The 22946-nt window shown below is 36.1% G+C and overlaps 2 protein-coding genes and 1 pseudogene across 3 annotated transcripts; 1 reads left to right on the top strand and 2 right to left on the bottom strand.

The window, feature by feature from the left end:
* The first annotated feature begins 7201 nt into the window (after window positions 1-7201).
* On the top strand, window positions 7202-9855 carry LOC111003168. 2 transcript variants are annotated; one of them, XM_045633139.1, is made up of 3 exons: window positions 7202-7828; window positions 8819-9018; window positions 9215-9855. In XM_045633139.1, exons 1-3 carry the CDS (start codon window positions 7421-7423, stop codon window positions 9225-9227), a joined length of 621 nt encoding a protein of 206 aa, XP_045489095.1. In that variant the 5' UTR covers window positions 7202-7420; the 3' UTR covers window positions 9228-9855. The 2 variants fall into 2 exon arrangements, with proteins under 2 accessions (XP_045489095.1, XP_045489094.1); XM_045633138.1 differs by having other exon boundaries at window positions 8819-9855.
* On the bottom strand, window positions 7934-10108 carry LOC123690149. Its single transcript, XM_045633134.1, has 2 exons — window positions 9647-10108; window positions 7934-8570 (listed from the first exon to the last, which is right to left on the bottom strand). The coding sequence occupies exons 1-2, from the start codon at window positions 9971-9973 to the stop codon at window positions 7962-7964; spliced, it is 936 nt and encodes a 311-aa protein (XP_045489090.1). The 5' UTR covers window positions 9974-10108; the 3' UTR covers window positions 7934-7961.
* A 2982-nt stretch (window positions 10109-13090) lies between these two features.
* On the bottom strand, window positions 13091-18849 carry LOC111002169 (annotated as a pseudogene).
* Window positions 18850-22946: the final 4097 nt, after the last annotated feature.

Here is a 22946-nt window from a genome sequence, read left to right as displayed (position 1 = left end):
TAAAAAATATTATTAAAAGGAGTCCCTTTAGGCAAGGTTCCGAAGATACTAGCAGCGTTCCCCCTTTGAATAGCTAGACTAATTCTTTGTGCAAGGTAGCTGCCAGCTCTTCGTTCTCCTGTGATGTCGACTAACCTTTTTGATAATTCCCTAAAAAGCTTTAATGCGCTAGGACCCCACGGACCAAGGGTCTCGACACCGAATGGGACAAAATCATATTCAGAGCCTAGACCCCTGTATTTGCAGACTTTAGCTTTTTCAGCCGCATCACAAGCCGCACCAGCTCTCTTGCTAGTTCCATGAAGATTGGAAGGGGCCAGTGTGTCTGAACAGGTGGCATCCCATACCAAAACCCGACCCATCTTCCATGGAATCAAACTCATACCGTCCGGTCTCTTGCCATCGTCTCTAGCAATTCCAGTCGGCTCAAGTAGATTAGGCACGTTGTCGGTGGCAAGGGACCGATGTATGATATCGTTGAGTGCGGCATGTCTCGAGAAGCGGCCAGCACTTTTTTGACATGATAGTCCGTGATGTCCTAGTTTGTCGACATCACTGCCACAGGGACAAGTATGAGGAGCGCAGACCGGTACCCCAAGCCGCAGACAGGTTGCGATTCGGAGCGTGTCAGGTTCAAGAAATGTTCCTGTATTTGACGAAGGGTAAGCGTGAAGCCAATAGCAATTAGATTGTGTGGTCTTCTATAGATTTATTTATTATTGTAAATATTGTATCTTTAACTGACGCGAGAAATGAATCTGGTGTCTCGAACTGTAAATCATTTTGAGTTTCTGAAGTTACATACATAACATAAGACGTGTCGTAAAACCTTCTATAGGTTATTATTCTATTACCGAACGCAGTCTCAATTATCTTAACATTGGGTTTTATCGAATGTTGTATTTTATCTACATTATTTTTGTGTGCATTGCTCCTTAGATGATTAGCGAAATATTTTTTGGAAAAATTTGTATTACAAATAAAACAAAATTTCGTGTTAGAATTATTACCTTCATTCGATGTTGATGGCTCTTGTGAAGACCGTGAAAAATCCATGGTAGGTCCAGATTTTATTCTTTTGATATCAACAGAGTTAATATCAACATCTGCTTTCCTTTTGGTTCCGCAACCCATTTGATCAACCCTATCGAATAAAATTTTGATTTATTTAACTGTTAGACTTGCGAATAGACAAACTTAATCATAACAAAAAATAAAAAATATGATTATTAAATATACTCACAGTTTTCTTTCGAATTCCTCACATAGCACCATCATTCTTTGATCATAAAATGAGTGATTTAAATCACCTCTTTCTATTTCATCACAAACATTAAACAGTTCAATTGTATCAATGTTTTCAAATTCATGATCCATTTCTTCAAAAAAGACACTAACACATTCTTGAGACATTGTAAATATATATATTCGTTTCACAACTATTTATTTCGTAACACACTTTTTACCTTAATGCGCAAAGGTCTTCAACACAATTCACAATGATTGACTTTGTACAATGCAACATAATATTTATACTAGAGGACAACTGAAATATTACTTAATTATATAACGTATGGTAATAGAATTTGATAGTTAGTTAATTAATTACTAATAAGGTCATCACGTAAAGATACTAAAGGAACCTAATTTTTAAAACTATAATGTTTTACATTATCTTCCTCGGATATTTCCTTTGTTATGTTATATACTACGTCTTTTATCTGAAGATCAATGTTGGAATCGTTTTTCATGTAATATTTAACACGAATATCTGCATTTTTCCAATGTTGTGAGACCGGGATTTCTTTTAACTTTTTTAAACTATACAAGTCGATTTTCACAAGTATGTCAGCGTCCATTCCATCATCTTTGTCTGTTGATATATATTGAATGTTCCCCTCCTTTCCTGCACGGCCAACAGTTGAAGAAAGTCTAGCTTTTTTCTTCTTTCGGTCTGGTTCTTGAATAAAAAACTCATCTAAACGACTGGTCCCCTTCTTTTTAATTACGTGTATGTTCGAACCCTCTTCTTCATCAGATAAAACATAATAATTATAGAGTCTGAAACATTTTTCCACATCTTTCAGGTTGTATGAAGCCTGAAATATAACATTAACAAATCAAAATGTATTTTAAAAAAAATAATAAGATTTTATTAAAGAAATCATGGAAAACAAATTTTAAAAATATAAATAACTCACCTCCATTTTTGATATTAGAACACTACACACTTTCTACACGTTGACCTGTGATTCATACCACAATACTATATTTTTCTTTACAATATCTGTATTTATATAAATTAATTAATTGTATTTAGTGCAATATATAAGAGTAGAAGGTCAAACGCGTTGGAGTAAAAAATGAATACATTAAACCTGCAAATGAGTCTCCATAAAATACATCCCAGCATCCAGTATAGCGTGTACCCCTCGAATCGCCTACCAATGCACGTACACTTACCCACATTTATTATATGCAATCGATCGACCCTGACTCACAACCAGGATCTCATTGGGTAGCTATTCATATCAACCACGAAAAAGTTGGAGAATATTTTGATTCATTTGGACGTAAACCTATTAGAGTAATAGCGGATTTTTTAAGAAGAAATTGTCGGGTATGGAGCTATAATACAGCTAGCGTTCAGGACATCTATTATGCCTTTTGTGGGGAGTATTGTGTAGTATATTTGTACTACATGTTTTGGGGTTTCAGCTTGGAAGATTACCTCAGAAATTTTTCGTATGACGTACCAAGAAATGACATGGCACTCGTAAAGTTGTATTGTAACATAATGCAAATAAACACATAAAACACGGAAATCATATTTTTAATGTTCAGTAAATCCTTTTCCCATCTGTCCTGGTGCATTTGCAGGTAAATGCGCATGGTAATTTGCTAATTATGGATACGAAACTGACTCGGTGATTAGTAAATGAGGATTTGGACGAGACGTTACATTCTTATTATGAGGTGATTAGTAAATCGATTAATTCGCAACGTATAGCAAAACCTAACTTCGAAACAGAGAGAAATATCGGGAGTGAGTGCTATCGACTCAGCACGGTCTGTTTAGTGGGGAAAGAGACCAAACTTCTTATTTTTTTTAGGCGGGGACTGCCGCTGAGCCAGAAACACACGGGGGGTTAGGTTGACTGAGGCAGCGAGTGAGGCAGTCCCCGGGAATCCATACTACTCCTAGTATTACAAACCAATTAAGTTTTTCAAGGTTGTATTAGTCAGTGAATTATTGGTATTTTTGTTTGCAATGGACACATGAGAGAAGAGGTATAGGTACCAAAGAAGAATTTCTCACCGCCGGTATTTCTCCTCTTACCGATTTCCATCCAAAGGAAAATTTCCGAAAAACAGTGGCTCCGGTGTATGAGCTTCTTTGATGCCACATATTTCACATGTTCTGCGAGCTCCTTTCTTCGACATCCTGACTATATTGACGAGATCACACGCTCATAAATATAGAACACCACTATAAAATAAAAGTACTTAACAAAAGAATATTAACCTTTAACTGTGGACGTCATTTTTTCTTAACACTTCTATGGACGTGGAGTCTGTGAGACCCCTGTACTTTTTAAGGTTTATTTTACACGATTTTTGTAAGATAAGGATACAATTTATGTCTAAGTTCTCATAAATAGGCTTAAATAAAACAAAAAAAAATACAAATCAAATAACTTTTTATTCAGTTTTACTTATTATAACAAATTTAAAGAGAAACACTTTTTTACGGATTATAGTTATGTATTATTGTATTTAAACTTATAATTATTTAGACATAATTTTAAATTTAAACCGACGTTTCGCGTGCTTTACAGCGTGCGTGGTCACGGTGACTGAAGACAAAGGTGTTAAATGTCAAAAAGTATTACAGCTGTAGAAAATGTTGTGTTATCTGTATTTATTTCCCCGGGGTTGGTATCGACTAAAAGATGTAGGGATATTTTAATTTGGATATTATTGGATCCCAGGTGTTTGATAATTTTAGGCCGTCCTCTCTATTGAAATTGGCGTGTTTTTTTATTTCAATGGCTTCGCGTACCAATCTTGGGAAGAATCTTTTTTCTTTCGCAAGTACTTTCGGTTGGTCAAAGCGTATGTAGTGATTAGGCCTATCTAGTGTGTGTTCCCAAACTGCTGATTTTGTGTGTCGTCTATGTCTTATGTCCGCAATGTGTTCCTTGAGTCTGCTGGACATATTGCGTTTAGTTTGCCCTATGTAAGACAGGCCACAGTCGCAATCCAGTTTGTATATACCTGCATCTTTCAATGGGGTTTTACTTTTGATTGGTCTTAGGAATTGCTGAATCTTCTTGTGCGGCTTGAAAATTGTATAAATGGAAGCTCGTTTTAGGACCCGGCTAATTCTATCTGTAACTCGCTTCACATATGGCAGGTAAGCTGGCTGGCGAGGAACTGTTTGTTTTATTAGTAGAGGAAAGTCACCAAATATGGAATACTATTATTTTTTTTGGGATATAAAAAAAAACTCAACATAACAATAACAAAAATGGACATTAATATCTTTGAGATCAATTAAATAAATATAACATATTGTGATAAATGAAAGAAGTTACATAATTACTTGCAAAAGTCACAGATCCAAGTATCATACTCTGGACCAGCACAATCATAATGTGCCCAGAGCCCACACATCAAGCATTTAATCCAGCTTTCTCCACTTTTAGCCATGGAAAAAAGTCTTGAACAGAACATACATTCTGCATCAGCAGAGTCAGGAGGTACTTGGTCCATCAACTCATCATGTTCACTACCTTCATCAAACTGGATAACGTCTAGTTCCTCAGAGTCTTCTTCTTCACTATCATCCTTATTTTTCTTCGTTTGTTTGTTTCTCTTCGCAGTTTTCTTCTTATTCTTTGTCTTGACTAGTTTATTTTCTTTTTCTTGTCTCTTCATATTTTTATTTACTAAATCAGTTTTGTAGGGAGAAGATGTTATGACTGCTGCTACAGCAGCTTTTCTTCCTCTGCTAGATACTTTTCTTCGTTTCTCTGGCACTGGACTTATGGCATACGGAGACACCAGACCCAAACTGCTGCGATTAAGCCCAGAAGTCGAAGGTACAGGTTCAGGTTGTAAATTAGCAGTTGTTTGTGGTGCAGGTATTTCTACCAGAACTTGACCAGTTTCAGATCTTGATTCCAGCGCAGGGATAGTGGTTGTACAACCGTCTGTTAAAGCATTTTGTTGCGCAGCAATAAAGTCCACATCACTGAAGACATTTTTATTTAAAGGCCACAATCCAGTAACTTTGAACCCGTTGGCTGCGATTTCGCCTGTTTGTACTTTCAAATAGGATTTGCCAAACAGCTCCACAATATCATATGGACTTAGAGGTCTGTTGTTGTCTCTAATCCACATGCGTATTTCCTCACTATAGTATGTTTTTAAAGGCCCCATGAAAGTTTTATCTAATGGCTGCAATTTATGAGTCGTATGAGGAGGTAACGAAACTATGTCCACGTTATTTTCCCTAGCAATATCTATTATATCGATATTGTGAGTATGACTATAGTGTCCGTCTAGTATCAGTAAAACCCTCGATTCAGGAGTCGGGTTGGTGTGTTGAATAAAGTGCTTGAACCAGTCTGTAAAGATGTTCATTTGTATCCACCCTGATGGGTGTGCAACTCCGACTGATCCTGGAGGACAGCCTCTCATTAGCTGAGCACTCATATTTTTTCTGGGAAAAATAATGAACGGTGGCACAAAATGACCAGTAGCATTCATGCAAACAACTATTGTCATCAGAGATCCTCTTTCTGCTGAAGTCAGTGCAGCTACCTGGCGTTTACCTTTGTGGCCGATGATTTGTGGTATCTTACTTTGTACTATTGTGAGGCCTGATTCATCCACGTTGTAAATACGATTTGGTGGATAGTTATTCTTAGCGTAAAGCTCTTCAAGGAGGTTGAAAAAGGCTTCCACTTTTTCTTTATCAAATCCAAATGCTCTGGCAAATGATGTACCAGTTGGTCTTCTTATCGAAAGTTTATCTTTATGACGATTTAAAAATAACTTTAACCACTTTTTTCCAGCCATACCTGATTCACCGAAGGGATTCTGCAAATTGTTTCGCTTTGCTAGCATGAACGCCATACGGCGAAGATTAGTTCTTGTTAAACCGTGAAACTTACTTTGCATTATAAGTATGTATTCTACTAGCTGATGTTCAAGTTCGGAGCCCAAGATAGTTTTTCGTCCTAATGTAGTAGCTGCTGCCACTTCTGGAGACTGTTCATCTTTTTGGCAGAGACGAAATAAAGTTGTCCTAGGCACTTGAAAATGCTGTGCCGCTTTCAAATACCCCATTTTCTTTTCCCGGACGAATTTTATAGCTTGTGCCATTTTTTCTTCATCCCAGGTTTTTCGTTTGGTTGATTGTGAACCGGACATTCTAAAAACAAACATTACATATATTTTTTAGCAAGCAAGTATCTATCATATGAAATATTATATCTAATTATTATGGAATATTCCATAATTAGACACCGACGACTGTCCATATTTGGATTTTTATACTAGTTCAAACTCTTCTAAATATTTTTTTAAGTCACAATATTTTGAAATTAAAAGATCACAAAATGGTGAAATAAACATAATACCGATATACTAAATAGTATAACACTTATGTATACAAACATATCAGCTGGTAATACTCATTTATTACTTACCTTTAAAATTTTCCGCACGACAACAAAACAAGCCTGCCACACGTGAAGTATTCGCGCAACTGACTCGATGGTGTGAGTGCGATAGTTAGTAGACCGAATGGAACAGAAGATGGTCGAGTGTTGCGTATCATACTTATAGTATTAGAGAAATAAAGGTATTCCATATTAGGATACTATTTCATATTTGGTGACTTTCCTCTAATTAAACACTTTATTTAGAAACACAACGTTGTTTATTAGTTTAAATATTATGTTAAGTAATTCTTACAATGTCGTGCAAGCATGTGTTAAAAGAGAGGGCAAGCCCAGGATGACAGATGACATATAGATCAACGATTATTACTCTGTGTGTCACTGACACTACCACAGACTACACAACATCTTTCTCTTTTCCAAACAAAAGAATATAAACTGAAATTTATTTATGAATATATAGAATGTTAGTAACAATGAATACCTATACAACCACTACGTTTGTAACACTTATGGTGCTCCCACATTGCCGTTATAAAATGTTTGTAAACATTTTATAACACCAAAACATTTACTAACAAATGTTAACAATTGTTGCACTTTGTTAGAAACTGTTACATGTTATAAGTGCTCCTACATTGATGGAAAATGTTTAAACATTTTATAACATCTAGTATTGGCTCGCAGTTTGGTTTCGCCTTCTGAGGGCTGAGGACGTCTACACGAAAATGGAAGAAGATTTGCTCATTGGAATAGCTTTTATTTTTTGTTTAAAAAAGAAGAAAAAGCGCTCTTATTGGATGCGCCAAACGCTAAAAGCTAGAGGAAAATATAGTGCCACAGACTATCTCAAGGATTTAGGTATTGATGGTTGCTTAAAAGATTTTATAAGAATGAACAGTTCCGAATTTGAATATCTACAAAATTTAATTGGGGCAAAAATAGGCAAACGAGACACTACATTTAGAAAATCTGTAAGTGTGACGGAAAGACTTGCGGTAACGTTAAGATTTTTGGCAACTGGTAGCAGTTATAAAAGTCTTGGAAATGTGTTCAAGTTGTCAGACCAAGTGATATCTATTATCGTACCAGAAGTGTGCGAGGCTCTCAATGAGGTTTTAAAGGAATACATACAGGTAAGTCAAACAACATTTTTAATTATTTTTTTATTTACTTTTAATATGATCTAATCTAATCATACTTTAGGTAGGTACCTATCTTACCTTACTAATAATTTTTTTAATACTTAACAAACCAAACATGTATTTTTTAATTTTTGATTGATTCCAACAAATCGTTTAATGATTGGGTCGAATCTTGGCTTGATTCCGATAAATTAGACGGACTCTGTGTTCTTGCGCTGGTACGAGTATGTGTCCTGGAGTTATCCGAAGAACTGGTTTCAAATGAAGCCGAGGGACTCGGTGCGGTGTAGTATCCTCTCGAGCTACAGTCAGCATTATTTTCCGAAAAAGTGGATAGATTTGGTTCAGAGTTGTATCCCCAGGAACTACTAGCGGTTGGGTCTGTAAAGGTTTTTGGAAAATCATATTGTCCCATTGTCGCATTGTACAAAATATTGTTAATGTGATGTTGAGCAGTATTCTTAGCATGACTGTTTTTTATTTGTTTCAGTTTCATCGAGACATACTCTCCAAATGCGTCATTTTCATCCCTGCTTTTTCTAGATTCGTACATTCTTTGTAAAATATTTACAGCTTCTTGTTGTGTTGGATCTTGTTCTACTTCAGGCCGTCTTCTTTTCCGAAATGGTTTTGGGGTGGCGAAAGGCGTGCCCGTAGTTTCATCAGTGACAGTATTTCCTGTTTCGTTCAAACTGAGAGTGTTTTCTGAAGCAATTCTGTTTTCTTCGTTACCCTGAAAGAATAGAACTAAACGATAATTTCAAGTTATAGGCGCGTCAAATTAGCTAAAATTGTAAAAAAATCTATAACCGCGATTTTCTTTTTCTATTACTTAACAACCCTTAACTGAAATCATATTTTTTTATAGTGTATTCTATTAATATTTCATACTTAATAAAAATATCCAATAAAATTTGTTAGAATAACGAGTTATAAATTTATTTTTCGCGCCTATTTCTTAATCTTCTATTTTTGTTCCAGATACCAACAACACCTCAAGAGTGGCTACACGTGGCAAATTCATTTGAAGAAAAATGGAATTTCCCAAATTGCTTAGGAAGTATCGATGGAAAGCACGTAGCCATACAAAAGCCAATTGATAGCGGCAGTGAATATTACAACTATAAAGGATTTTACAGCGTTGTACTTTTAGCGATAGTGGACGCAGAATACAACTTTCTGTACGTGAATATTGGCTGCCAAGGACGCATAAGTGATGGCGGAGTTTTCGCAAACACAAAATTTCGAAATAAAATTAACGACAATAGTTTAAAAATACCCAGTGACAGCTACCAGGCAGAAACAAACCTCTTCCTTATGTGTTCGTAACAGATGATGCGTTCCCTTTACAAAAACACTTATTAAAACCTTTTCCAGGACCACAGGATAGCAATTCTAAGGAAAGAATCTTCAGTTATAGACTGAGTCGTGCGAGGAGAACAGTAGAGAACGCATTTGGGATTTTGTCAGCCAGATTTAGAGTTTTACGAACTACAATATTATTAGATCCAGAAAAAACTACTACTTTAATTATGACATGCGTGCTACTGCATAATTTTATAAGAAAAACTGAATCGAGCATGATTTACGCTCCATCTCAATACTATGATGGAGATGACATAGTAACTGGTACACGTATCGATGGACAATGGAGATTAGAACAGCAGCAATTAACACCACTTGAAGCATGTGAATCCCTGACAGATGATGGGAAAGAAATAAGAAAAGAATTCGCAGACTATTTTTCAAATGAAGGGTTTTTGGACTGGGCATCTAAATATTATTAAAAGACGTTAAAATAAAACTCACCTGCAACCCTCCATCGACAGTTAAACTTGGAATATTTTTGCCTTTAAGGAACATGAGTTTTTTAAATGCAAACCATTTACTTGACTCATTAGCTCCTGCACCAGATTTATTAGATTTACATTCTCGGTTAAATTGACCTACGAGTGATCGAATCTTTTTTTCAATTACTTTTTTATCCATATTAAATTCACTGGCAATTTCCATCCAAGCATCGTGTTTTTTATTTCGGTCTTTGTAGCTCTCTGACATCGTGTTCCATAGTACTTCTCTTGCTTGAAACATTTCAATCAGTTTGTAAACATCATCGTTATTCCAATTACCGGACATATTTTATTGCTTGGCGCACGCGCAACCACTAATACACACGCACAGCGATGCACGCTGACACAAAGGAACTGACAAGCGAGACACCACGCGCAGCGACCTGCGTACTCTAACCCCCACCGCACCGCACCGCCTATCCCGCCATCACCCTTATAAAATGTTTACAAACAAAAGATAACACATGTTTTATTTTGTTATAATTTGTTTTGTTATAAAATGTTTACTAACATTACTAAACATTTTCTAACATGAAAATTTATTTGTGATTAAATGTTTGCTAACAAATGTTTACTAACGTTATTAAACATTTTCTAACGGCAATGTGGGAGCACCAGTAAACTTAATGTAATTGTTAACAATTTATATGAAAATCTATTTTACATTTTCTTCCCCCTTCTCTAAACAAATTAATATAAACTAAAAAATGTTGACTACAAAACAAAGATATACGTAGTTCTAATTTAACATTTGTAATTTTATTTGTAAAGTTATTAATTTATGCTTATACCTAAAGTATACAAAGTTAGATAATAGACCCATTCAAGCAAGAAAAAAAATGTGTCTTGTTTTTGTTTCTGTGATGCAGCCGGGGGATGCGCAACTTGTTTCGGTGTAGTACCTGTTTGACATGCTGTAGTTCCTTCATGAGGTGGGCCGCATCACAAAGACGTTGGGCTCTCTGAAACAAACATTTACCGACAGAGAGCGGTTGTGACGGGTGGTGGTGGGATTCACCATTGAGGTACCTATCTGTGTGGGTTGCCTTTCTGTGTATTGTGTGACCTAGTGTGCCATCTGCTTTGCGTATAATTAAAATGTCCAAAAAGGGCAGACAGTTGTTGTTTTCTTTTTCAACAGTAAATTTAATGTTCTTGTGTATTGAATTTAAATGCGCTAGAAATGTAGATATTTTGTCATTGGGGAGTACTACAAATGTATCATCGACTTATCTCTTGTACAGTCTAGGTTTAACCGGGGCATTGGCCAGAGCTCTCCTCAAAGTCCTCCATGAAGATGTCAGCGACTATAGGTGACACCGGAGAACACATGGCTACTCCATCAACCTGCACATAGAACTCATCTTTCCACATTAAGTACCCTGATCTGAGACAGTGTTTTACAATATCTACATAATCTGGTGACATGTTCTGTTCCTTAAGTCTTTTTGAAATTATATCTAGGCAGTCATTTAGTGGTAAGTTTGTAAACTCAATTCAACGTCAAAACTCCCCATAGTTTCGTTGTGGAGTAATTTGAGATCTCTACATGTTTCCACAAAATGGTAAGAGTCCTTGACATAAGCACTAGTGTGCCCCCTGAGAGGGGATAATATTAATACTAAGTGTTTGGCTAATTTGTATGTGGGTGAGTCGATATGACTGACTATCTGTCTTAAAGGATTGTTGAGTTTGTGTATTTTTGGCAATCCATACATTTTTGGAGGTTTTACACAGGCTATTGCTAAGGATTTAACATCTAGTGATAGTGTTTTAGAATATTTAGTAAGAAGGCTGGATGTTTGTTTTATTACCTTGTTTGTGGGATCTTTATCGACTTTTTTATAGGTATTGACATCGTTTAAGAGGAGAGCCATCTTGCTTTCATACATACATTTATATACAATTTCTACAGCTGTAATACTTTTTGACATTTAACACCTTTGTCTTCAGTCACCGTGACCACGCACGCTGTAAAGCACGCGAAACGTCGGTTTAAATTTAAAATTATGTCTAAATAATTATAAGTTTAAATACAATTATTGTATTACATACATAACATACATACATAACTATAATCCGTAAAAAAGTGTTTCTCTTTAAATGTGTAAAAGTTATGTTAATAAAAGACAATACTATATAACAAATTTAGGAACTTTAAGGCACATTTTCAGTCTTTTATGACATGGCATGACTTATGAAAAAATAATATCTAAAAAAAAGCAACAAATCAAAAAAAAAATCTTCTTTTTACTAAATAACAAACACTATAAAATAAAATAAACACAAAAGTAACCCCTTACGTAGTAAAATAAAAATTCTGACAGCACTTGAACATTAGATACTTATTGCCAATCGTTACACAATTGCTTTGAACATTGCAAACAAACGGGTCGATTGCAGCCGACACAAGTATGTGTGGTTTTTCTATGGAGTTTCGGAGGGCAAAGTCTACATGTCTTACGAGTAGGACCTGCTTCTTCAGCTTCAGGTTCACAAGACAGCATGTCAGGACCCAAAACGCGGGTCAAAGTCATTCTCAATTCTTTTGGTAATTTTTTATTCATAACACGTCTCTTCATTTGAGGAACTACAAGGCTTCGAGCCAACTTTTTTAGAAAATCTCCTCGTTCTGTATCTTGTGCTTGATGTTGGTTATAAAGTACATATGCATTGATACTAGACAAATCCAGGACTCTGTAGAAAACTACCATAGGCCATCGTCGTGTGCGTCGACTACACGAGTAAATGGAGCACTTTTTATCAATCTGATCGACTCCACCTTTTGTGGAGTTGTAGTATTCTATAATTTCAGGTTTGCTAGTATTATTATCGATGGTGGCATCGTGATGCATGTAAGAAATCAAAACGACGGATTTGTTCTGCTTAGGAACAAAAGAGCATAAAGTTTTATCTTTTGTAAAACCAAACAAAGTGATAGTACTTCGCGGTTCTTGTTAGGTTGGAATTCTAAAGGGATTTCTCTTGTTTTTTTTCATGGTTCCTACATAAGTAAGATTCCTTTTAGAAAGCTCATTGACTAATTCTACTGAAGAGAACCAATTATCGGCCGTAATATTGCGATTACTTCCTTGAAGTGGCTTTTTCAAGCGAAGAACGCACTGAGTCGGTACAAGAAATTTTTTTTATTCTTCGGTGAGTCCAATACCATCGGAACCTTTTCCGCTGTAAATATAGCCATTGTAGAAATTAAAAGTTTTTGAATCACACAATGCTCTTATCACCAGCCCATATTTGCCTGGTTTTTTTGGCATGTATGAGATATAGTGACTTCTACCACGGAATTTTACCAGCATCTCATCTACTGTAACTGATTCGCCAGGTTGATATAATTTCTGTGAATTTTCAGCAAACCTTTAAAAATAAATGAAATGGCCGCCATCCTATCAGTCTTTTGTCTCTCGGAACGATCTGAAGGATTATCAAAACGCAGGCAAAAGGGCCGAAACACATAACGCAAACTGCTTATTTTTGCGGCGCCGCAACGCCAAAATCGGCAGTTGCGTTATGTGTTTCGGCGTCGCGAAACAGGGCATTATGGTAGGGTAACCATTTTCTCGTGATTTTTGAGTGTGGATAGACGTCTCTCTGCGATGGATCGTAATAAACTTATTGCTTATTTGTTATTAAGAAGACATTATTCTATCTTAAAAATACGGCAAAGAAGATACTGGATACATCCATTAAGTAAGGGTATGAATCCAAATGGCGAGTTCTTTTCTAAAAAATACGAAGCATTAAAGATAGACGAAAAAAAATTTGTTGCCTACTTTAGAATGAGTATATCATCATTTGAAGAGCTATTAAGCGAGTTATCAAAATATATACAGAAGAAAAAAAATAAAGGAAGGAAACCAGTTACTGCTTTGGAAATGCTGGGCTTAACTTTAAGGTAAAACAAATAGGTTTCTTATTTTTTTTTTATTGATGTTTATGGCACTCGGAATCAAATGTTTAGTTTTATTTGTACCCCTCCCCTGGCTTTATACACCTGTGGTACTAGCGGGGTGTCGATAAAAATTTTGCATCACTAGTGTTCATGGTTTGGGGGTACCTAGTGGTACAAAGCCAGGTTCAAATGAAACAAGACAGAATCAAATTAAGCTTTTTGCATTATACAATTTTCTTACTTTAAGAATACTTTAATAGGCCTTAAAAAATGTAATGATCAATTTAAGAAAAATCAAACTCCTCATCTTGTGAAACATAGGAAGTAGCTGACGTTTCGTCCAGTAAAAATGGTGAATTTATTGGACGTTGTTGGTTTGATGATGAGGTAGTCCTCTGTTCAGTAATCGAACTTCCAGGAGTAGAAGTGTGGTAGCCACTCTGAACCGTATTATCGTATCTCATAGTTGAATATCCTTGATTATAACCCTGATGCTGATATTCTTGATTATAGCCGTGATGTGTATTTTGATGAATTGAAGGTTGAAGAATGTCCGTTAATATTTGAAGCACCCGACTTTGAAATATCAATGTTTGATTCTCATTTAACGTTTGTAGAGATGGTAAAATCCCCTTGAAAAAATGCAAATGTCTATTCTCCGGTGTTTTTAATATTGCCAATAAATCTTCTTCAATATCATCTTTATCATCTGCCTTTCGTTCTCGTGGTTGACTTTTATAACGAGGCAATGCCGTTATTTCATTCTCAATATCTCCTTCCGCTACACATAAACTGGAATCAGTTGCATTTAATTATCAAGGCATGTTGTGTAATGCACAACTTTGTTTTGAATCGAGATGGAGTACAAGCGACCGATGACATTATCTTTGATGATTCTGATCTGCAAATGTTGCATTTGCCCACAGCAAATGAAAATAATTTAAGCCCACATCTAATACGGAATGATTTTTGTAATTACTTTTCCAGTGATGTTGGCGCCCTAAGTTGGCAATTAAACAAAATATGAATGTTCGTATACCTACTCAGTTCAAAATACAAATAATACCTTAATACATTTGATTCAAACTATTTAACATGTTGTGAACTGCGAATAAACAATTTAAATGGCAATTTGGTTTTATTTATAGTATTTGTTTACCTTTTTGAATAAGAGCACGAGAAAAAATATAATTTTAACTTAGAGAAAATCTTTTGCATAGGGCATTAAAATAAATGGTGTATTTCACATGATTAAAAAAAAAAAGATACATGCTACTTACATTAAACTACAATTTTTACAATTTAAACCGCGGATCAGATTTTTACGTTTTTACTACAGTAAAAATTGTAGTTTTATTGTGAATAGTGATCGCGTAAACCTAAGACAATACTATGGTACTACTTACCCAGTTTTGATTTTTCGGTTGAGTTTTTTTCCTTGTAATCAACATAAAAGATCTCACAAATGCTTTTCCATGCTTCTTGTTTTATAAATTTGTCTTTATAGGTTTTGTCACTAGTATCCCACAAACAACGGTGTTCCTGAACCGAAGATATAAACAGATCGACGTCAACGTCAGACATTTTAATTTTAAAACTGCTTCTCGGTTGACACGTGTTGTTTGCAAGAGTGTTAGAAACAAACTGCATCCTTGTCAACAAGTATGACGTCATAACGCTGGAATTCGCGTCGTGCGTTGCGGCGCCGCACCGCTATAGCGCACTGCCGATTTCAGCGGCGCGGCGCCGCAACGCGCTTATGTGTTTCGGCCCAAATAGTAAAATCAGAAATCTTGTTTCAGACATACAACATCTAAATATTTCACAGCCTGTACCATCTGTCGCAAATATATACTGAGAACTTTCGTGGTTTGATTTCAGAACTGCAGAGTAATACAAAAGCCCTAGTAAAGCATTCAGTTCTATAGCATCTAAATCCTTCAATTCTGGTCTGTCGGGACGTTTATATTCCTGGCTACTGGAAGGACTAACGAAGATTTAAAATTTACAACGTTGATTTCACCACAGTCTTTGGGAAAGATCATTCCAGAAACGTGCGAAGCCATTTTCTATGCATTAAAGGATTACTGTAAGGCAAGTATAATTTACCATAGCAGTTTATTATAATGCGCTGTTGGTGATGATAATTAGGTATAATGAAATATAAATATATTTAAAACATTTATTATCGACAAATTATTGTTTTACATCTTACATAATAACATATCTTAAACATATTGGCTAAAATTACTTTCACTCAACAGAAAAAGTATTATAAAATGTTTGCGCGTCATCTGGTATGTGAACATGGACTGGAGATTCTTTTTCGGGCTCGCGTGTATGAAAGCTATAGCTAAGCTAGTTCCTGTTGTGTGGATGGTTGAGTTGTGTGAACGATTCTTTGTGTGGGTGGCTGTAGTATGACTGGCTCACGTGCTTGAAAATTGAGTTCTTGTGAAGAGAGTGGTTGTAATTTTTGTGAGTGACAAATAGGAAAGGATTGAGGGGGAAGGTGTAAGAAACACTGTCTGTTTAAATTACCCAATTCGGCTTCAAATAGAGCATCGTTTATAATTTTTTCCGCAAATAAGCGTTGATTTGTAGGCAAAGATCGCAACTTATGTGCCACGTTTTTACCGAAGGCATCAAACTTGTCATCCGCTGTTATTTCACATATTTTGCATTTTCACATATTTGCCTATAGTTTCAATCGTTCGATCTACATGTTGGAAAACTGACAGGTTTTTCCGGTGTTTAAAACTACGATCTTGTTTAGGCTCACTAAACCTTTCAACTGATGCGATATCTGATCCTGGTGAAGCGATTTCATCTCTGGTGGTTTCAATACTCTGGTCATCAGATTGCTGAAACAATTAATACAAAATAATTATTCATTTGTTGCAGTTTCCAACAAGCGAGAACGAATGGATCGAAATTGGGAAAAACTTTGAAAATAGATGGGATTTTCCTAACTGTTTGGGCGCTGTAGACGGGAAACATATAAGGATAAGACCTCCTCCAGGAGCTGGATCTTATTTTTATAATTATAAACATTTTCATAGTCAAGTCCTAATGGCCATTGCTAACGCCAATTATGAGTTCATTTATTTTCATTTTGGTACAAACGGCAGAGTCTCGGATGGTGGTGTTATAAATGAAACGGACTTCTACAAAAACCTCTTAAATAATTCCTTAAAATTACCAAATCCTACTACAGTAAATGGTAAGACTTTGCCTTTTGTTTTCGTAGGCGATGAAGCCTTTATGTTAAGGAATAATTTTATGAAACCTTTTAATAAAAAACAACTTAACATTCAAAGGAGAATTTTTAATTACCGTTTATCAAGAAGAATAATAGAAAATGTATTCGGCATTTTAGTTGCCAGGTTTGGTATATTAAAAACAGAAATTAACATGGATTTAGACAACATAAAAAAAAAAGTAATGGCTTGCTGTGCTCTGCATAATTACTTACGCCGTAATAGTCCTAACACCTATACACCGTTAACTGTATTTGATAGAGAGAACTTTGAAAATAATGAATTTGAAGAAGGCCTCCGGTGTGATTTATTAGGACTCCGAAGGCGACCATTACGTAGTAACGATACTGGTAATCAAGTAAGAGAATTATTTGTAGACTATTTTAATAATGCCGGATCTGTACCTTGGCAGAACAACTTCATAGGACTTTATTAATAATTTTAGAAATGTATAAAACATAATACGAAATAATAAATATATAAAAATAATAAATATTGTGTACTTACTGTATCCATTGAACTACTTGTCGCTCCATATGGCTGCTCTTGATCTTTTAAAAACATTAATTTCTCATAGTACCACAACTTTGGTACATAAATGTTATCAGTACCACTTCCCGTTGCATGAGAAGACTCTACTTTTTTAAGTTCCTTACGGAAAACAGTACGCAGGTTGTTAATTTTCTTTTGCACTTTACTTATGTCCGCACTGGGATCTACTTCCTTATTTTTTTTTAGTAATACCTCATAGCATCCAGTTCGTTTCATCTGATTATGGTAGTCCTTGTGTTTTATTTTCCATAAAACCTCGTGTTCTCGGAGTAACTATAAATTCCAACAAGAAATCCTTGCTCCACGACATCGCAAAAAATTTACAGGTAGGTACCGTACGTGCTAATCGCGCGAAAGATAGAGGTAGACTGACGATGATCGCATGCGATCACGCCATACACGTGCGATATATCGAACGATGTTCAGATCGCAATCGATATTTTCGGGGTTGCCTGTTGAGATCTCCAATCGATCGTTCGACCACAAAATCGAATGCGATATTGCCACACACGTACAATTTGTCGTTGAAGTGGGTTCACATTTTATTCATTCTCATTATCATTTAAAGAATTAAAAAGTTCCAAGTAAGACGATTGTTCACTATTTTGAGACTGTTGGCCGGTTGACAATGGTGATTGTACATCCATGTTTTGCGACGTGGTCGTCCGAATCCCGACGGATACATAGACTGACTGTGGCTGACTGGGGTTATTTCTTGAATACTGCGTCGTTTAGCATCCACGATAGGAATTGGGCCTTGAAGAACTCCACACTTTAGCAAAATCATTCGATGTAGTTAGATCTGTATCGAGTGACTGTTCTTGGACGTCGTTTGATGTGGATGAGCTCGTCGAAGGATTGACAGTTGCTGGCTCCGAGACTGTTTTATTATGCAACATAAACGAGCCTTTAGAAGGGTTTTTATTTGGCGACAAATTTGTTGTGTTATTTTCAAATGCTTTCTCTTGTAGTTCACTTAATATAGATACAGCATGATCAATATCAGGCTGCTCTTTTTCAAAGAGTTCTTGAACTTCCTCCACCAATACAAAATCGTCTTCTGAAAAAACAGCAAAATTCATGGGAAAAATTCCTGTGGCTTTGAAGCCAGAGATCCCTTTGTCTAAGCTTGCTACTCTGGCATAAGCTTTGTTGAACAATACTGCAATATCATAGGGTGTAATTTTTACCATATTTCTGGATTTCACAAAACATGTCACATTGCTTGTTGTAGGCTCTCTTGAACGGCCCAATAAAAGTTATATCCAGAGGCTGTAAGTAACACAACTACACAAGCCAATTCGTACGGAAGTGTGAACTAAACTATTCATAACAAAAGCAAAGGCTCGTGTATGTTGATACAAGTTTGAACTTGTCGCAAAATGTACTTACATTACAATCATTCGAATTCTTTCTTCTTTCAGTCTTTTTTGGTAACATCGTTTAAATTAGTAGCCTAAATCACATATTATTTAATGTAGTTTCACTACCAGTATAATTAAGGTCTCCTTTTGCAGCCGCCAAGATTTTGCGCATTGTAGGAATTTCTTTTCTCACCGTATACATTGTATGAATGATATTTATTATGCTGTTAGTGAAAATCCGTCGAAATATTCTTTCCTTTGCCTTTTTGCTTTGGTAGGAGTTCTCATTTTGCTGCCACTTGCTGTTGCTGACTCATGCTCTCGTCGTCATTTCGTCACAGTATTTTTTGCAACGCCTGTGGCACAAGCCACCCGTTCTGTGACTTTGATAGAATTTTGCAAAATATTCAAAATGTCTATTACTTGTTGCTTCGACATTAAAATGTCCTCAGTAGTGTCCGGAGCACTTTTTAAGGCACAGTTTATATTTTGTATAACTAACTTAGGGTCCTCTTTCTCAGTTACAAAATAATTGTCCACTTTAATTATCCTTTCACGAGCACGACTGTTAATTAATTTCTTACTCATTTTAACGGGTACTACTAAAACTTAACAATAAAACAGGATAACAAAAACAAAAAGCTATAGGTAACAAATACTCGATGCGCGTAAGCACGTAAACGCGGGCTGACCTTGCGAACGTTACTGCCGGTGTACGCCGCGTCGACTACGTCACCAAGATGCCCGCCAATGACAATATCAACTTGCTGGGCTTATACCATTGTTTTTCTTTTTACAATAGCATTTTTTATAAAGCCGTCCAGTTCTTGAAACCACTTCACTTTTGGGACACATACGTTCCAACTAGCGCCAGATCTGGTGGATTTTTGTATCTTGTCGAGATCTAAATAATATGTAGCCTTATGGCTTTCATTTTATTTTTTACTTCAGTAGAAGTGAGCCCTTCGATTAGCATTTGTTGAGCCATATTTTGCAACGATGTTGACAGCATCTCTTTATTGCGGTAATTTAAGGATTTAATATCCCAAAGGCACTCGTTTTCGCCAAATAATTGCACCAATTTTAAGGTTTCGTCTTCCATAAGCTTCCTTTTTATCGCTACAAAAGCGTGGTCACTCTACAACGCAGCGGCAGTGACTAACCATGCACTGATTTGTCTGTTTACACGGGGTTTATTTGGGTGGCGGGGGGCGCCAACAGACTTTAAAATATTCGTGTCCGAATATTGAAGTCAGCGCTGACTTCAAGCCACTGTACTGACTTCAAATCAGTTTACACAGGGTTTTTTTCGGTTCAGCTCTGACTTGCCTCGAATTTGTAGTCAGTTACTGACCCTGTGTAAATCAGCTCTAATGGTGTATCAATTGCTGTCCCCTGATGTTATTTCGGGGGCTGCCCCAGAGTTGGTGCCACGCGTTGAAGTCGCCGCCAACTATGATGGTTGAGTTTGTGTGGGTTTTTGTGAATGTATCTAGAGTGTTATTGGCGTCGGTTTTTACAGCAGCAATTCTAGCAATATTATCTCTAGTAACCTTGTCTGTATCTAATTGCTTGATTGCGCAAAGCTAAGGGTGGAAAGTGAAAACCTCTGGAAAATGTTCAGCACCTGGAGCAGCACTGTAATACAATACCCTGCCTCTTGTTACTTCCAATTCTAGTGAGACAGAAATAGCACACTGGTGGTATGCCATTTCTCACCAGTGCATCCCCTATTCTCAACGTTCACTCAAGTTCGCTCAGGTTGGATAGTCTTCAGCTGTTGACGTATTTTCTTCCCTTGACAAAGAATGTTTTCAATAATTGTCAAGTCAGTCAGAAACAGGTCATTCTGCTTCATATCATAGAACTGACTTCCCTTAAAGGTAGATTTTAACATCTAACACTGGTATCAAATAAAAACTGTGCCATTTCAGGATTTGTGGCTGGTTCCTTTTTTCTTCTAGGTGTTCTAGGCGTTAAACTGAGTTGTTGAAAATCTATTTCACTGGTCTGTAGATTAGGGACGTTCTGCTTAGCAATTATTAAGTGTACCGAGTAGACCGCCGCATACTGCCACACAAATAAGATTGGATTTTATGAATTACTTTTTTAGAAATAGACACCACTAAGATTTTGTGAAATTAAAATATTGTTTACCTGTATAATCTTTTCCTCAGTGTTAATCACACTGGAGCGTACATAGACATCCTTTAAAAAAGCTTCGAGAGGCTCGTAATACGGCCAAATAGGATCATATCGTTCATCTTCACCCATTCCTGATTTTATTGATTGGGTTTTCTTTTTGTAGTGCATTCTGCATGTTGTCATTAACGACTCTTTTTTTCTTTTTCAATTCATTAACAGGTACATTAATTTTATCCGCTGTAATGAAAATACTGATACTTCGAAACTATTAGCATCTTCATCATCTTGCACTTCAGAGGTTTCAGGGGTTGCCGATGATTGTGTATTTGTAGAATTTAAATTGGTAGACCTACTACGATATTACATATATGGAAGTAAGAATTCCATCAACTCCGCATAAATCTGATGGTTTTCATTCTTTTTAAACTATCTCTATGGTTATCCCTTAACTTTTTCCATTCGGATTTCGCTTCCTTGACTGAAACAAAAAAACAATAATAGAAACATTACATATTTAAATATATTTATTTTTATTATTTATTTTATCTAATACGCATAACAGACAGGGTGTAATTTAGGCGCCTACAAATCTTTTGTCTACGGTTCTTATTCATCAAATTGTACAACTTTACCCAAGAAACCTGACCTTTACCTGTACCTACAACTATTTATTTTATGTACAGTGAAACCTGGTTAAGTGGGACATCAAGGGACCTGATGGACATAATATTCTTTATGTGGGAAATGGGACATGATATAAGATCGGGAGATTTGTGGAGAGATGCTCCTGCAGAGAGAGATGAGAAATTCAGATTGCGGGAAGCTAAGACCGCGTTCAGGCTTTTTCGTCTGAAACTGCTCGCCATCTCCATGTGGGTAGACTCCGCAGGGGGAGGTGTCCAATATATTGTTAAAGAGCACGGGACGGCGGATCTAATGACGTATAGCACGACTTGATGGTTACCTTGGTTCAAAAGTTGGCCACCACGTGGTCGCCACGTGGTTTTGGTGAAAAAGTCCAATATCTTACATGTAAAAATCTAATTTTTGTACACGGTTTCACTTCACAATTCTCGATGTTTTGATGTGATAAAAACCATATGTTAACGATCACTATCTCTCGCCGCACGCACTTTTACACAAATTTTTTAACACTTTTTGCGTTTTTTAGCACTGTTTCCGAATTTTTGAACATATTCATATATATATATATATATATATATATATTTGGATATCATTTTGCCGTCACGAGACGCGTAAAATGATATATATTTCACTTTGATCAGACAAGAAAACCCTATTTTTGAGATTTTTTAAACACGGAGCGACACGTTTTGTTACCGTTCCGGGCGGCGGATCGACTCAGACTTGCAGTGGGGATTTTTTTTTTGTTCGCAATTTTTTTTTTGTTCGCAATTTTTTTTTTGTTTATTAATGGCGCTTTAAAGCTTAATAAAAGTTATACAAACTCGGTAATTAATTAAAAAATTTAATAATATGTATGGTGCTTTATTATACAATTATACACAAAAGGGTGGAGATACAAGGAAGAATATATTTGATACCTTCTTTTTCCTTGCACCTTTACAATTTTTGTCACATAGATGAAACAAAAGTAAAAGTATACAAAACAAATTGGTTTTAGATATGAATTGCTATTAGTGAATAATTATACAGAGTAAGTGTATTTGAGTATATGTTTAACAAGAAATTGGCGTCCAATGTGACGTGGAGTCTTGGTGTTAAAAAAAATGCTTTTAAGTTTACTTTAAATTTATACAATACAAAATACTGTATTATCATAATAAAAGGTGCAGTTATTCAATAATTATCAAAAAAGGTTTCAATGATTTCTAAATCTTGCGAGGCCTGAGAGTAGTTTGATTCGGGTGATTGAATAGAATTTTCTTCTCTTCCTGAATCCAATGGCGGCGCCAGTTCACTGGGACGTGACGAAGAAGGGTGGCAGCTCATTGTGGCAAGTGGTCCATTATCTGATTGCTTAGTAAAATATCCCTGTCGATATTC

Source organism: Pieris rapae, chromosome 22 (genome assembly GCF_905147795.1).
Source record: "Pieris rapae chromosome 22, ilPieRapa1.1, whole genome shotgun sequence".
Classification (NCBI taxonomy): Eukaryota; Metazoa; Arthropoda; class Insecta; order Lepidoptera; family Pieridae; genus Pieris; species Pieris rapae.
This window is presented reverse-complemented; position numbering and strand designations above follow the sequence as displayed.

Coding starts and splice junctions, on each gene's coding strand:
- LOC111003168 (XM_045633138.1), top strand. CDS start 7,421: ATGGAAGAAGATTTGCTCATTGGAATAGCTTTTATTTTTTGTTTAAAA. Junction 7,829..8,818: donor TTTTAAAGGAATACATACAG/GTAAGTCAAACA, acceptor TTTTTGTTCCAG/ATACCAACAACACCTCAAGA.
- LOC123690149 (XM_045633134.1), bottom strand. CDS start 9,973: ATGTCCGGTAATTGGAATAACGATGATGTTTACAAACTGATTGAAATG. Junction 8,571..9,646: donor CTGTCGATGGAGGGTTGCAG/GTGAGTTTTATT, acceptor CTATTCTTTCAG/GGTAACGAAGAAAACAGAAT.